Source organism: Limulus polyphemus, unplaced genomic scaffold, assembly GCF_000517525.1.
Source record: "Limulus polyphemus unplaced genomic scaffold, Limulus_polyphemus-2.1.2 Scaffold177, whole genome shotgun sequence".
NCBI classification, from domain to species: Eukaryota; Metazoa; Arthropoda; class Merostomata; order Xiphosura; family Limulidae; genus Limulus; species Limulus polyphemus.
The window spans coordinates 320,470-336,644 of record NW_013665787.1 but is presented as its reverse complement, the minus strand read 5'-3'; the positions used below and the strand labels follow the sequence as shown (position 1 = coordinate 336,644).

General features: G+C 33.9%; 1 protein-coding gene across 1 annotated transcript in view; it reads right to left on the bottom strand.

The window, feature by feature from the left end:
• LOC106478062 (potassium voltage-gated channel subfamily KQT member 1-like) overlaps positions 1 to 16,175 on the bottom strand; it is a 121,691-nt gene that overhangs the window by 32,181 nt on the left and 73,335 nt on the right. Inside the window, exon 2 of the mRNA XM_022381579.1 lies at positions 1,601 to 1,691. Coding sequence (XP_022237287.1) covers positions 1,601 to 1,691 — 91 coding nt within the window. The remainder of the gene's footprint in view (positions 1 to 1,600; positions 1,692 to 16,175) is intronic.

The following is a 16,175-nucleotide window of genomic DNA, read 5'->3' as shown; positions in this document are numbered from 1 at the left end:
CAAACAAAACAAATTATAGAGCCGTGTCGCTGTAGATGACAAGATGAGGCACAAAAAGCAACATGTTTTGAATCTTTATATTTTGTTTACGGCGAATTCCTGACAAATCAATAATGCAATGCTGCGATGTTTGGGTGTTTGGTTCGATTAACGGAATTTTTAACAGGAAGAGATATTCTTTACCACTTTTGTGTCTCGGAAAAATCTATTAGTCATTCACAAAATTTACCAAAAGCATCACTTAAAGTGTAGCAAAAATATATTCACCTGTAACAATTATACTGTTACATTGTATGCCGACGAAACTTTGTAAATCAGAAAACAAATCAAAATCAAAATTTTGTCACTGGCTTAATCCTGGCTTTACAAAACTTTTCTAGGTTCCAGGGTTTATAACACGAAATTTACAAGTGTATTAAAAATTAAAAGTTGTTATTCAGCTGGGCTAGAAAGAGCCACACCAACACTTAAACACAAAGTCCATCACCTAAAATATACTGATGAGTGAAGGAAGCTGTATAGCAACCTTTTACTAAATGAACTTACACATGGTATGTTTAACCTCTTGCACATTTTCAAACCTTTTTTTTTTCTTCAGGAGAAGGATTTGGGTTCTTTGATAATTGATAAAACAGGAAGAAATTGTTTTTTCCCCTCCAAATACAAAATAAAATAGCCTATTTATCTCTCTCATTGGTCTGTTTTGCTTAACACAATAACGTCAGGAACCACAACACACATAAGGCTATTTCGAAGTTGTTAAACATGCACAGTTTAAGGATAGAATAATTCGAAAAAGGGTTTCTTCAACGCTCTCCATAATAAAATAAAATAAAAACTCGGAGGAAGTTTAGAATAACTACGCTCTTTAACAATCGGAAGCAATGCCTCCATGGCAAAGTGAAGGCTATAGTTACGAAAGAGAATCCTCAGACCCAAAAAGTATTATCAGTAAAGCTAAGTAAATATTCTGATACGATTAACAAGATAATTAAAAAAAAGGTTTAAAGCTAACGAAGGCACATAAGTTAAACGTGTAAAAAGTTTCAGTCACTCTTCGAAATCAACGGCTTTTTCAACATGGAAAAATCTGGAATCACAACATTCCCATTCCACCTATCAAGTCTTACTGATGCACTTCTGGCCTATCTATGTTAGCCATCCCTGATTTTGAACTGATAGACGATAAAAATAGCTAGTCGACAGCACCTATCGCTAGCTTTTACGTTATCCTAATCGAATAGAATTGACCGTCACTCTTATGATGCACCCGTTTTCAAAGTGCGGGGTACGATTTCATAGGACGCGAACCATGGACCCTAAAATTCGCAGTCCTTCACATTAACCACTCTGTCACTCCAGAACCACAGTGAAAAACCTATGGAAAAAGTTTCAAGATGTGTTTCTTCATTGAAGCTTGTTGCAATGAATATTGAGGTGTTGAACAATAGTGCGTAATTATGGCTATCAGACTGATCACAGCTGATGAGCTGATAAATAGTTCCAAAGGCAGAATGGGACATTGAACATCGTTCTTGTTAAGTGCGATCAACCTAATAGAAAAGACTAGTGTTTTCATGAACATATAGGAAACACTTACCATTCGTAGCAAAATTGCACCTGCAACCTCTTCATAATCATTTATTGTTGAGAAAACGCTAAGCACCAAGCACAAGAACACCATTAAAAACCTGTTAAAGAAAGGTAAAGATATTTCAACATCGACAAATAGATTATAAATATTTCAGAGCAACTGACTTTATCTTTACTGTTTAAGCTATATAAACATTAGAATACTTCACAACATAACAAAACATGTAGAGCTTTATAAATGTCCATTACTAAATTCTCCATTTACCAATGGATTTACCATTTACCCCTGATGAAGGAAATCCCACTTTCCGAAAGCGCACTGGTTAATGGGATTCGTTTCCGACGATAAGTTGTTTTTTCTTCTGCTGATCCTGCATGCTTTGAAGTATCGTGACTGTATTCTCTGATATGTTTGTGCAAGTGTGTTTAGTTTGTCATAGAAGATGATGGAAACCCATAGGAATGTTTCGTTCGTATAATACGAGTCGATGTGTTATAGCATGTAATAATTATTAAGTATGTTATTGTAATTCAATATGGTGCACATAAAAACATAATATCGCGTGTCGATGTGTTAAATTATTTGATTTGTTTTTGTTTACACATAGACACGCAGATTTACTGCAGATGTTGTAGGAGTTTTACAATGTACTTAGCAGATTTCAAGAAGAATTTGTGTTTATCAAAATGAATGTTTCGAAGTTATGAAAAATAAGACCATTCAGAGGGTTGTGTTTGTGAGTCGCAAAAAATAGCATATTGTTGTAACGTCATTTTCTATTAGCATGTAATTTCGAATTATCTGATTTGAATATTTCAATGTCCAATTCATATAAAAAATTAGTTTATTTCCTCCATTCACGTTTCTACAAGCTTAAACACTGTGATAACTTGTAAGCCATGTTTATAGCCACGATAACTGTAGTATACTAACGTAAAAAAACTCAACTTACATGTACAAAGCAACTCAATATGCGCGATAGCTGACAGGTTCAACTACTTCACTGACAACAAAAATCTGGCTGAAACGATAAAACATGGACTGATTCACTCTGTAGATTAGAAATAACTGTATTCTGAAACAGCTCTCTGTACCTCTTATCTATAATCTACCCTCGAATTTATTAATAAAACTTGTTCTCAAATTTTTAGAACTTTCTAGGTGTTCTAGGCCTATCTTATTTATTTTCTTTTACCTTAGCGTCATCATTACGACCCGCAGCTCCCTCTAGCTAACAAAAAGTTACAACATTTACAAATATAGCTTATAACAATATAATAAAAACCTTACGTAATTAATCGATCCAATTCAGACGTTTTTTTTCCCGAAATTAAAACAAACTAAAAACAAACTCAACACTTTCGTAAACAAATGTACATACACATACACATACTAATTTACAAAAAAAAAATACTGAATAACTACAATTACAATTCATGTATTAATGTTTTTGTTTTTGGAAACTCAAAATAGAAGTGATATAAATACTAAACATCATCCTTAAATGTTAACATATACTAGTCATTACGCTGACATGGTCTTGTCCACTTCCTGGTGTTATAATTCATCTGATGTTGTGTTATTTTTGTTGGTTAGTTGGCTGAACTGCAAATAACGCAATATTTCGGACTGTTAATTACTTTTGAAATTTATTCATTGTAATGTCTTATATTACTGACATTTATGGTACCACTAGATGGGTAACTATACTAGCCAGGGTCATTGAGTAGTAGGTATAATCCCACACTCTGATTAAAATGATTTTTTATGCAAATAAATTCTTTGTTTTATTGCCTGGTCACATTGATGAGAGTTGAATTGTAAGAAAATATTATTCTGATTTCCTATATGATGTTTTTTGAAAATTAACTCTTAATCTTGGATTTTACGTTTTACCCGTGTAAAGGTAATTGCAAATGGAACAAGCCAAAATATAAATAAATATTTTTTTCTCATTTTAAGTAACATTAAAATTCAAACAAAATAAAGTAGTACCATGTGGTTTTATAATAAGTTTACTTTCAGGCAATCAATTTTATTTACACGATAATCCCCCCCCCTTCTCTCTCTTTTTTTTTTAACAGATATAATCCCTTTTTATTTAGTTCGTATTTGGTATTTTCAGCCGAAACGCACATGGGCTAAACGACCAGGTTAGTGGCCTCTAGGGTTCACGTATACTCGTCACTAACTTTGCACTACTGACCAGAGGGAAGACCATTCGAAAAAACCCAGTTTAACAAGCATAACGAAGTCGATTGTGACTCTCAAAACGCACTCAGTGTGGAAAGGTCGGAGCGTGTTCAGCGATTTCGTGGTGGCGCGAACCTTAGACTTTTTGACACTCAGCCAGACACGCTAACAACTAAGCCATGCCCGACCTTTCAATTAATGTTTGGACTTGATAATTTATATAAATTATTTAGTTAATGTTTTAAAAAAATTAAAAGACTCAAGTATGATTTTAAGGCCAATTAAACTTCAACTGGTTGAGAACAATTCGCCGAGGTAATCCACTCTTGTTTGATGGCAAGCATTTTTGTAAAACGTCCCCTATAAAATTGTTTAGAAAAATTTAAATTAACATGATTTATTGATATAAAAACTGAATAGAGAAGAAGCTAAATTCGGGTTATTAAGAAATTCCCAATATGCTTGTCTTTCAGACATATAAACGCAAAATTATCAAACTATTCACAATAGCGCCTAAGAAGTAGAAAGATTGTTTGTTTGTTATGGATTTCGCGCAAAGCTACACGAGGGCTGTCTACGCTAGCCGTCCCTAATTTAGCAGTGTAAGACTAGAAGGAAGGCAGCTAGTCATCACCACCCACCGCCAACTCTTGGGCTACTTTTTACCAACGAGTAGTGGGATTGAGCGTCAGATTATAACGCCCCGACGGCTGAAAGGGCGAGAATGTTTGGTGTGATGAGGATTCGAACCCGCGACTCGCAGATTGCGAGTCGAGCGCCCTAACCATCTGGCCATGCCAGGCCAAGAAGTAGAAAACCCCCTACAAACAGCTGGAACGCAGACTCGTGTAAAAATTACGTTATTAAAGTGCTTGTTTGTTTGAAGTTAAACACAAAGCTACACAATTAGTCATCTGTGCTCTGCCCCCCATGGGTATCGAAACCCGGTTTCTAGCGTTGTAAGTCTGCAGACGTAGCGCTGTGCCACTGGGAGGCTAATGTTCTAAGAACATTTTTAAAATTTTGAAGTGAGCTAAATTTAGCAAGCAGGCTACAACCATCATAAAGTCAACCACGATATATATTTTTTCATCAAGTTTTACTACTCTTGAATGTTTATCGCGACATTAGTTATATCATTCAAACTTTGCTCCAATGATGTTTCATCATTTTACGTATTTAATCATTAAATTCATCTCACAATAAAACGTCGATATTAGCAGGCTGTGTTCTAATTTGGTAAGAAGACTGGAGGGATATTTAGCATTCTTAGTCACTCTTTTTCTTCTACCCCATAGAAACCACCCTTCTACCAGAATCTTTAACGGAGATGCTAAAGAAACAGTTAAAGCTGTTTGGAAGTCATTTGTTGGAATATTATCTGTTATTTAAAGTCACGTAGATCTGCCCCCCCCCCCAGTGGCACAGCGGTATGTCTGCGGACTTGCAACGCTAGAAACCGGATTTCAATATCAACACTCGTGGTGAGAATAGCACAAGATAGCTCATTGCGTAGCTTTATGCTTAACTCCAAACAAGCACGCGGATCTTCATTAGTAAGTGAATTGTGATGACGTGCACCAGCTTAATAGAATGTAGAAGCAGTAGACAATAAATTATGACTAATGTAGATCACGTGATCAGCTATTTAATGTGTTTGTATGTTTTCATTTGTTTAACCGGTTTTTGCAATTAAGATGAGGGACTTAGTTTGAATCTAATTATGAGTGTAAAATTATGAAGTTTTCTTCAAACAAATCGGAGAAGTTGTACTGATGACAATTAAAACACTGTCGAGCGCATTAAATAGTGCTTTAAATATATATATACATATATTTATAGCTCTAACTTAACACAGAAAATGATGTTTCAGACACATAGAGGAACGAGTTACGTAAACTAAATGATAAATATATTATACAAGTGGTTTATCTGCTTGCAGGAGAGCCCGTATATTACACAGTATAAACACTGGAGAACAGCCTGTCTAAATAGGCTGATTAGACAGGCTGTGTTTGATAGACTCCAGTGCTGCAATAGTCTGTTACTAGCCCTTTGTTTAGGCTTTCAACAGGAAAATGAGGCTGCCATCACCTGTTCCCGCCTTGAGGTTAGCCAGAGCACTCTTCCTTTTCCTATTAATTAAGCAATACCAAAACTGTTACGTAATGCAGTATAAACACAATGTTGGAAGTGCTGGACAGAAAAGGTTATATAGATAATAGTAACACTGTAGAAACTGTACTGGATATGGTATTTTTAGTTTTGAAGACAGTGTGCACAATGTCTTGCTGTTGCCTGAAAGAGTTTGTTTGTTTGTTTTTAATTACGCACAAAGTTACACAAGGGCTATTTGTGCTCTGCCCACCACGGGTATCGAAACCCGGTTTCTAGCGTTGTAAGTCCGCAGACATACCGCTGTGCCACTGGGGGGGGGGGGGCGCATGAAAGAGCCCAATATCATGTTCCCTCAGTTGAAAAAAAAAGGTTGGTTTTTATTTTTCCACTTCTTTTTGACATTTAAGATTGGATGTAACTTGAACTAGTTTTTTTTTATTTATTTATAAATGCGTTTCTAGTCTTGTGTGAAACAAAATATTTGCGCATAATGTAAACGTTCTTAATAATTATATCAACATTACAATATAAAATCACGTTTATAATTTCACTTATAAATTCCGAATGGTCCATCGTTCCAAAACAAGTTTACTTCTCGAGATCTATAACATTAGCAGTACATTATATTTTGATTTTGTTGGAATGATGGGTTTACTGTATAGTCCTAAGGAACTATAGTCTTTCTTCAGATGAGTTCCATCTCTTTCATATTCCTACCAGTCTCTTCTTTATGTTATCCATCCAAATAATTTTCCTCCTGTCAACTTTAAGATCAAATAATGATATTAGAACTACCCAGCAATGAAAGAAATACTTACTTTACCAATGTCTGTGTCAAAATCAATGAAACAAATACTTACTTTACCCATGTCTGTGCTAAAATCAATGAAAGAAATACTTACTTTACCCATGTCTGTGCTAAAATCAATGAAAGAAATACTTACTTTACCCATGTCTGTGCTAAAATCAATGAAAGAAATACTTACTTTACCCATGTCTGTGTCAAAATCAATGAAAGAAATACTTACTTTACCCATGTCTGTACCGAAATCAATTAAGCAGATAATTACTTTACCCATGTCTGAACCAAAATCAATTAAACAAATACTTATTTTACCCATGTCTGTGCCAAAATCTTGAAAAAAGTTATATTTTGTAAAAAATACATCTAGCTAGTTTTTATTTACACACTGTCCTAGCTACTGAAGACTAGTTAAGAAATCTATAAAACTTTTGTATTTTCTGATTGCTTAAAAACGATATAAGTGGCTGTTGCTATCATTTGTTTGTTTGTTTGTTATGAATTTCGCGGAAAGCTACACGAGGGCTATCTGCGCTAGCCGTACCTAATTTAGCAGTGTAAGACTAGAGGGAAAGGCAGTTAGTCATCACCATCCACCGCCAACTCTTGGGCTACTCTTTTACCAACGAATAGTGGGATTGACCGTCACATTATGATGCCCCCACAGCTGAAAGGGCGAGGATGTTTGGTGTGACGGGGATTCGAACCCGCGATCCGCAGATTGCGAGTCGAGCGCCCTAACCACCTGGCCGGGCCGTTGCTATCATCTAGGTTGAGTTATCACTTTACTTCACGATCACTGATCAAAAACTTTTATTGCTCTACACCTCCACAGTTGAAGACTGATACAATCTCCACTAAATATACTAAGACGGATTAATAATTATTACTTCCCTTTCGATATTGCAAATAACATACAATCCGAGCGACAGGAGAAAAAAAAAAGTCAAAATACCGACCATTCATTAAATATGTTGTGTATGGTAGTCATAGCTGAGTCAGCCAATATATGTGAAGAGAAAAGTGAAATCGCGAACATGACTTGAATCTGCTTACCAGGCAAACGCTCGAATAACTAATCTACCGTGATTCGAATTCTGTAGTTTTCTTTTTCCCAATTCATTTGTTTCGTAAGGGTGGAACCTGGCATGGCTTTGGAGTACCCTGTCCAACCTTATAAAGCCCAAAACACTTTCTACAAATTCTGTAGGTGCTGACCAGCCTTTCAAGGCCAGAAAACACTTTCTACCATTTCTATATAGCTGTTCTTCTCCCGGTTGTAGAGTCGCTGAATACGGTAATATTTCTTTTCTTTTGATTATATTTTTTGTTATAAATCCTGAACAGTAGAACGGGTTTCATTAAACTACTTTATTTACTGAATAGAATGTTTCGAGCAACTATAGAAAAGGTTTTCGTCGCATCCTACCATAATGCACTACTTTCGCTACATTTAATCTATAGTAAACATATCTCTCTTTTTTTTTTCTATCATCACTAAAAAACATCTGTATTTCAGTTGGGAAAAATAAAGATTTTCTGATATTTTGGCTGAATGTTATTATATCTGCTTTTTTTATTTTTTGAACTTGACTAAAAGTTCATAACTCGAATACAAAATTAATTTTATTTTGCCTCATTTGTGTTTTTAATTATCCACAACACGCTAATACGTTTTTCACATTTTCTATAGATTGCCGTGAAGATGTGTATTTAACTCTAAGGAAATGTTTCCTCAATGATCGTTTTAAGCAGTTTATTTCTTTGGGAGTTTGAAAACCTAAACCTAATTACGTATAAAGCATATACGTAATTGATTTCCATTCCGTATTTAGAAAAAACATATTTATATTCTATTTGTGTTTATTTGTGTGATTTACATGATACTATACATATGTTACAGCTAAGGTAGCCTGAGTGGTTAAAAAGTGCCTTACTAGGCACATATTTATATTCTATTTGTGTTTATTTGTGCGATTTACATGATACTATACATATGTTACAGCTAAGGTAGTCTGAGTGGTTAAAAAGTGCCTTACTTTACTCAATTGGTAAAACTCTCGTTTAAAGTACGAATAGTCTCGGGGTCGATAACAAACTGATGAGACTATCAAACAGTCTCAGTCCTGGTATTTTAGAAATGTGTTTAAAAGATAAAAATAAAAATAATAGCTTTGGGTGTCTTGCTATAAACCTCATGCAGACGAACTTAAAAGAAACGATTTAAACTGTCTGTTTGTATGTATGTTTGTAATTAAGCACAAAGCTACACAATGGGCTATCTGTGCTCTGCCAATCACGGGTATCAAAACCCGGATTCTAGCGTTGTAAGATAATTTGTTTTACTTTTTCGTTACAACTTTATTAGTATTATATTTCATAATTTATATAACTAAGGTAGAGTTGTAATAAACGTAAAACTATAATATTTTCCCAAAATAAATTCTATAACATTGTGTGGCTAAACGATACTGTCACAAAATGTAAAGGAATGCACTTCTATAATAAAATTTTCTCATTGTTTGACAGTGGAGGCTGAATATAAGTTGTAAAAATACGGAGTTAAATGTTTATTGTACAAATATAATAAAAAAATCTATATATTTTATAAGGACAAGTAGGGATGTATACGGAACCTAGCTAATTATAGTAATACAGAAAGTGTTAATGCTACAAAAAGTATTGAAATAAGAAAGTCAAAACTACAAAAACTGAATTACTTAAAATAAAATAAAATTATCTCTACTTTGACAAATCACTGTATTATTTATGTTAGTCTGAGCTAAGGTCGTTTTTGTAGTTTTGAATTTCTTATTTCAATACCCTTTTTTGTACAATTAAAAGTTCCAATATTACCATATCTAGCTAGGTTACGTATATATCGATCCCTCCTTGTCTTTATAAAATATAATTTTTTTTATTAAACTTGTTTGTTTCCTTTTTATTTGATATATTTTTGTTCGCCAGCAATACCAAGCGTGGGGTGCGCATATACCGGATTCATTTTTATTACTCATAAAGATGTCTAACAACCCATCTCAAATTTAATTATACGCCCAAAGTAGCGCATCGTCCGTTATATATATACAGTATATATATAAATTTATTTACATATACACTGGTATCGTTTTCGGTAAAATAAAACAATGAATCATCGGGACCCCAGACGGAATCAGAGCGACAAGGTTTGTCATTTTTTCTGTACGCTTGTCTGAAAAAGTCACTGTAGACTTGTAGACTGAAGTTGTTGTTGCAGTAATTTTTTAGCAGGTTAGTTTTTAGGGGGTGGAGTTGCCTCTTTCTCATTTTGGACTTGGAACCAGGTAATGGTGTTGTTATCCCTGCCGGGGAACGACCCAGGTACCTTTGGATTAGAAATCCAACGCGCTATCCACTGCGCTATAGGGACACTCTTACTTATTTACTTAGACGAAAATTAGTTGAAATAGTGAAATTATGTCAATACTGTGAAATAGTCAAAGCTAATATTTTAAAAATGGTTTTACACGGGCGATTTTTATGGCCGCCATTTTGTTTCAGCACGATCCCTAATATTAATTACTACAGTACTTAATGGTATTATGTCTATATATATATATATGTATATACCGTATAAAATGCTACTAACTGTTTAGTATTTTAATTTTGTATAACAGTACAAAATAGGGATAGGGCTTGGTCTAGTGGATAGTATGCAAGTTTATGGATCCGAGGGTTCAAGGTTTGCATGCCGTTATCGCAAAACACACACACACACACACAGATATATATATATATCGATCGGCACTTTGGGACTGTGGGTTCATTATAAGATCTAATACCCTATTCGATTACGGTAGCTCAATAATTGGCGGTGAGTGCCTTCTTTTTAGTATGTAACTTCAAAATTAAGGACGCCAGGGCAGATATCTTTTGTATAGCTTTGGACAACTATCGGACGCAAACAAACAAATAACTATAATGTTAAAACCACCTTACCCTTTTATTTTCTACAACATGCTGGAAGAATTAGCTGGGGATTGTAAGCCGATGCGTCTGGTGTATCTTCAATTTCGACTGAGGTTGAATAACCATGGAAAAGCCGAGGATAAACAAAATTATCTATACGTTGGAGTGTTATCTCACTGTGCGGTAAGCTGCTCTGGTTAGCAAGACGAGAAAAAAATAACAACGCTGCTTGTAATTGCTTTCACAAAGCATGCTGCTTGCAATGATCTAAGAAGTGTAAGCTACTAAAGTAATTTCCTCACGAATTCTTGGGGAAGTGAGAAAATTGTAAAGTTATTTTACATTTTGTTTTGACCCTTTTCTCTATCTTAAACCATATTTTTAAAAAGACTTATCTTGTTATTAATCGGAAGCCATAGAAAAAAGTCAAATCATGCTTAAAGCAATGAATTTCATTCACACGAACTTAATATCTACTCCTTTTTTTACAGCTATGAACCAGTGTTGTTGTTTGTTATATGAACTTCTACAGTACTGTATGTTAACGTATATAATCAACACTTGAAAGGAATACATATTTATCTTCACATATGCATAAATTTTCGGTAATTCTATTGAAAATATGAATTTACGACATATTCTTTTTAAAGTAACCATTGAAAAGAACACACATTTTAGAAAGTACTAGAAAACCTCTTTGATAATACAGTCCCCCACCCCTCCAGTAGTACAGCGACAAGGTTCTGTAACGTTAAAAACCGGGTTTCGATACACGTGGTAGTCGCAGCACAGATAGCTCATTGTGTAGCTTTGTGATTAACGACAAACAGGCAAACTAATAATAATACATAGTTTATCATAGATAAGTGAATTTATATGTTTTTACATATTCATGGTTACATATATGATTTGAAATATTGTGAAATATTTATAGTTGAATATTCAACACTTGCAAGAAATATTTAGCATATGAAACAAATGAGTGCATGTAGAGTTCAATTAATATTCTGCGTAATTTGTTTGATGATTTTTGAGGTTATAATATAAATATTTTGAAAGTGTAAGAAATAAGTGATTTATTTCAAATTGTGTTTATACGTTTATGTAAGTTTGTTTGACTTTTTTTAATCAAAAGTTCAATACAAGCCACTAACAATATTAACATAGCGTCGTTAACGATGTTCCAAAGGAGATCAGTATTGAACAGATATATTGTGCTATTCTAAGGTGCACTAATAACCTTAGAGATAAAGGCAGTAACCGCAATAGCTTAAGGAACGTCAAGAAAAGTTATCACAGAGTTGAATCTCAACTCTCAGATTTAAGGTTTGAAGAAAGAGAACAAACATAATGTAAATACACAGTGAAAAATAATCAATCCAATTACAAGTCGTAAGCTATTCGTTTACCTTTCATTGTTTTTGTTGTTAATAATGTTTTAAAACCTTACTTGTTATTAACTTGACTTATACCAGCCTAAGAGAACAGGGTATCATATCAAAGATTCTATAATGCCATACCTCTCAGTGCGCATGCGTTATTCACGTCACTTTTGACCATTCCGATAGAAAAATAAGGGCAGTTACAACCTCAAGGTATCCCTTGACATACCAATGGAAAATACCACTGTTCACCTGTGTATAATGTGTTTTACTATACAATAATCTTTCCTACGAGAAATCGTATGTGACACCTAAGGGAGGGAGATAACAAAAAACAAAAGGTAGTTAAAGCCTAATGGATTTAGCTACACTCCTTGACCAATGTTCTATTGCCAAAACTACACACGAGAGTAGAAGCGTGCATGCGAGATAAATGCTGAAACTTCTTGCTGACCATGAAATGTTCACCTTTATAAACTACAAACAAGAAACGCTAAATATGCTTTACTTGCCAGAATATCAGTTAATTAAGAGGTGATATAAAATAATGCTCTAACCAACAACTGACTAACGAATAAATAAATTAATTAATTAATTTCGACTTTTAATATAAGAATGGAAAGTGAGAATACATTTAAGCATTCTTAGAGTTGCAGTAAAATATCAAATATCATAATTAATACAATAAGATATTACAATATATACCCTTTTAACTCTAAAATATGTGTTACACAAATGTTAAAAGCTCATTCAATAATAAAACACGAGTTTTTTAAGAGTTAAAATTTACTTTCTTTAAACGCTAAAAAACACATTCTTCTAATGCAAATGTTTACCCGAAACTGTCATCTTTACAAAATAGCGCAGTTCCTCTTTCCATATAGTATCTAAAAAATACCAATAAAAAGTGTGGCACTTTTATATGAAATTGATTCAACCGTCAGTTTCAATACTGGTTTGAATCATGGTAGAGTGAACCGTTCGTATCATTCACTCTGTAACTGAAGATTTCGCATACACTTAAAAAAAAACAAAAAACCATTATGGTTGGAATCTATAAATCAGTTTATCGTACTCTGTTGTGCTGATAAGATCCATTACTATTTAGTGTTTGAAAATAAATCTCTATTAAGATGTTTAGTACGTAAAACCTTGTAACAAATGTTCACTTTTACGGGCTCTTATGTCTATTACAATAAATATTTTTTTATATTTAATTGTTATATTTTAGCATAAAGATATACAATCAAAGAATTTAAACTTTATTTCACATTAAAAGACACCTATATTTGCACCTTTCCAAAAACCATTTTCTTCCATTGAAATTAGCCGTGGTATTTTTCACCGAATTTTGTTCATTATACACAGATAACCCATTGTGTCACTGTGTGCTTAACAACAAACAAACAGTCGTGCACACTTGGCATTATCCGCCGGTGGGAGACTGGTAAGTCTACGGATTTAAAACGCTTAAATCCGGGGTTCGATTCCCCGTGGTGGACGCAGTAGATAGTCGAATGTGGCTTTATTCTAAAACAAACAAACACTCGGTATTTGATGCACAATGTAAACACATATTTAGTATAAATAAATAATAGTTTCACAAAATAACTGTGTTAGTTAAGCTAATATCATAAGTACGGTAGTAGTTATCGTAGGAATGGAGCAGATACACAATAAATGCAATACAAACTATTTATTCATACACACCTTTAACAACTGAATAATAAATCTTAAAACGTACTTGAGAGACACTCTTAGATGATAAACAAATCAAATACAAAATTACAAGTCATAGAACCATTTGAGAAAGTCAGTAGAGCAGATACACAAAATTCACAAAACCACAAAATTTTCAATCTCACTGACTGACATTGTTGAACGCTTCTAGCTGTATAACACACAGATTGACCAAGTGCACCAAATAGAACAATGGCAAAGGGACCACGTGCTGGTGCTAGCGGTTTTCTATACCGCACCAAAAAGTAAGGAAACAGAGTAGGAATGGGCATGGTGTACTAAAAGTTTCTCTGTACAACCTCACAAGGGGGCGTATTCAACACCAGTACGTGCCTACTTCTTTTATCTTTGCTATGTGTCTATGATTCTTTTACTTTTATATAGACAGTAACGAATTCATGACGTCGACACACAGAAACCTCTTAGTATTTTTATCATTGTATTTTAATCCACCCATACAGCTAATGTATGAAATCCTGCTGCCTTTTCACGCAGTTGCAAAAAGAGACACAAGTTGTAAAGAAAAAACAAAACGTACAAGTTATTGGTGCACAGGAACATCTGATTCTTCAGAACTGCAGGAACTAAATTGTAAGTTACAATTAGTACACGGATAATCATGTTGGGAGATACAGACGTACATTATAACCATGAAATAAAAAGTAAATCAATGTTATAATCAAAATACATGATGTTACTTATAATCAATATGACGTTATCAACACATTATATCGTCACACCTTTTGTGGGTCTCAAAAAAATCTATCATACAGTCAGCTAAGCACTTAAGGAACTATCAATACACACATATAATATCGAAAGTCATGTGATATTCTTCTTTTAAAGACCCCTTGGGCGGTATCCTTTAATCTCAACATCCTGAGGACCATTCTCCATCAAGTATAGGAGGATGTACTACATACGAAATTTTAGTCTAACTGTTGACTAAACAACTCAACGTTAGATGATTTTAGTCTGACTGTTGACTAAACAACTCAACGTTAGATGATTTTAGTCTGACTGTTGACTAAACAACTCAACGTTAGATGATTTTATTCTAACTGTTGACTAAACAGCTCAACGTTAGATGATTTTAGTCTATCTGTTGACTAAACAACTCAACGTGAGGTGATTTTTAGTCTCACTGTTGACTAAACAACTCAACGTTAGATGATTTTATTCTAACTGTTGACTAAACAACTCAACGTTAGATGATTTTAGTCTAACTGTTGACTAAACAGCTCAACGTTAGATGATTTTAGTCTAACTGTTGACTAAACAGCTCAACGTTAGATGATTTTTGTATTCGCAGAAAATGTCTGAACTTTAAAGTTTCGAATATAATAGATCTAGTTTTTATTATTACATCATGTTCACTTATACTATAAAATGCAAATCTGAATTTTAAGACTGTCATAAATGCAGGTATTTTATTTATAACAACTGACACTGTAAAAGTACGAAATAGGAAGCAGATATTACAATGAAAGCCCCCCCCCCCAAAAAAAAATCAAATACAGACTGCGTGATGGTATGATCAAGCAGAATCTCGTTTCTCTAGCTCGCAGAGAGATAGAAGGCGAAGCGGGAGGTGCCCGCACAGTTCTTAAAAGCTGAACGAGTCTTCGTTTTTTGTTGTTGTTGTTTTTTTATAAAAGTTCTTATCGTATAAAGTGTGCATAACTGCAGATTGTTTGATGTATCGTGTCGTCTATGAATGTAACGTGTCAAGGCGAATAACTATGTAAATGTTAATTCTTACTTTTTTTTACCATAAGTTTCACTATTTTTTGTTTTCTATTGCGCTATATTTTCTCTACGAACTCATGTCCATTTATGCAGAGGGTTTATCACGTGTGTGTAAACTTATATTCATGTTTTTAAACCACACGAGTTGCTTATAACAGCGAACTGGTCTAAGTACCTAGGATTCTTTGGTTAGATATTCAGAACTGATATTCGGTTGAGCAGTGGAAAAGTATCAGAATATCAATTAAATCTTTTTTATGCCATCAATAAACGGATCAAAGGTGAACTTGAAGAAAATAATTAAAATTTTATGGTCTATGAAGATAAAACAGATACACGTGTGTTTTTATGATAATGTTATTAAAGAATATTTAGCCATTTAATATGCAGTGGCGCCGTTGGTATTTTAAAAAAATATACACAAAGGCGAGGGCCTAGGTGGTCAAGTGAGGCAAAGCCTTTAATTATCTTGAACTTTATGCAAAGAATCGTTAGTAATCACAACTTGCAAAGCATGCTAATGATAAGGGGGTATGGGGGCATGCTCCTCAAAATTTTTTTATAAAATAGGTGCTATGAGATTAAATCTGAGAGCAATTTTGCACGAAATATAGCTTAAACAATTACATGGCTGTTCACATAAAATCCA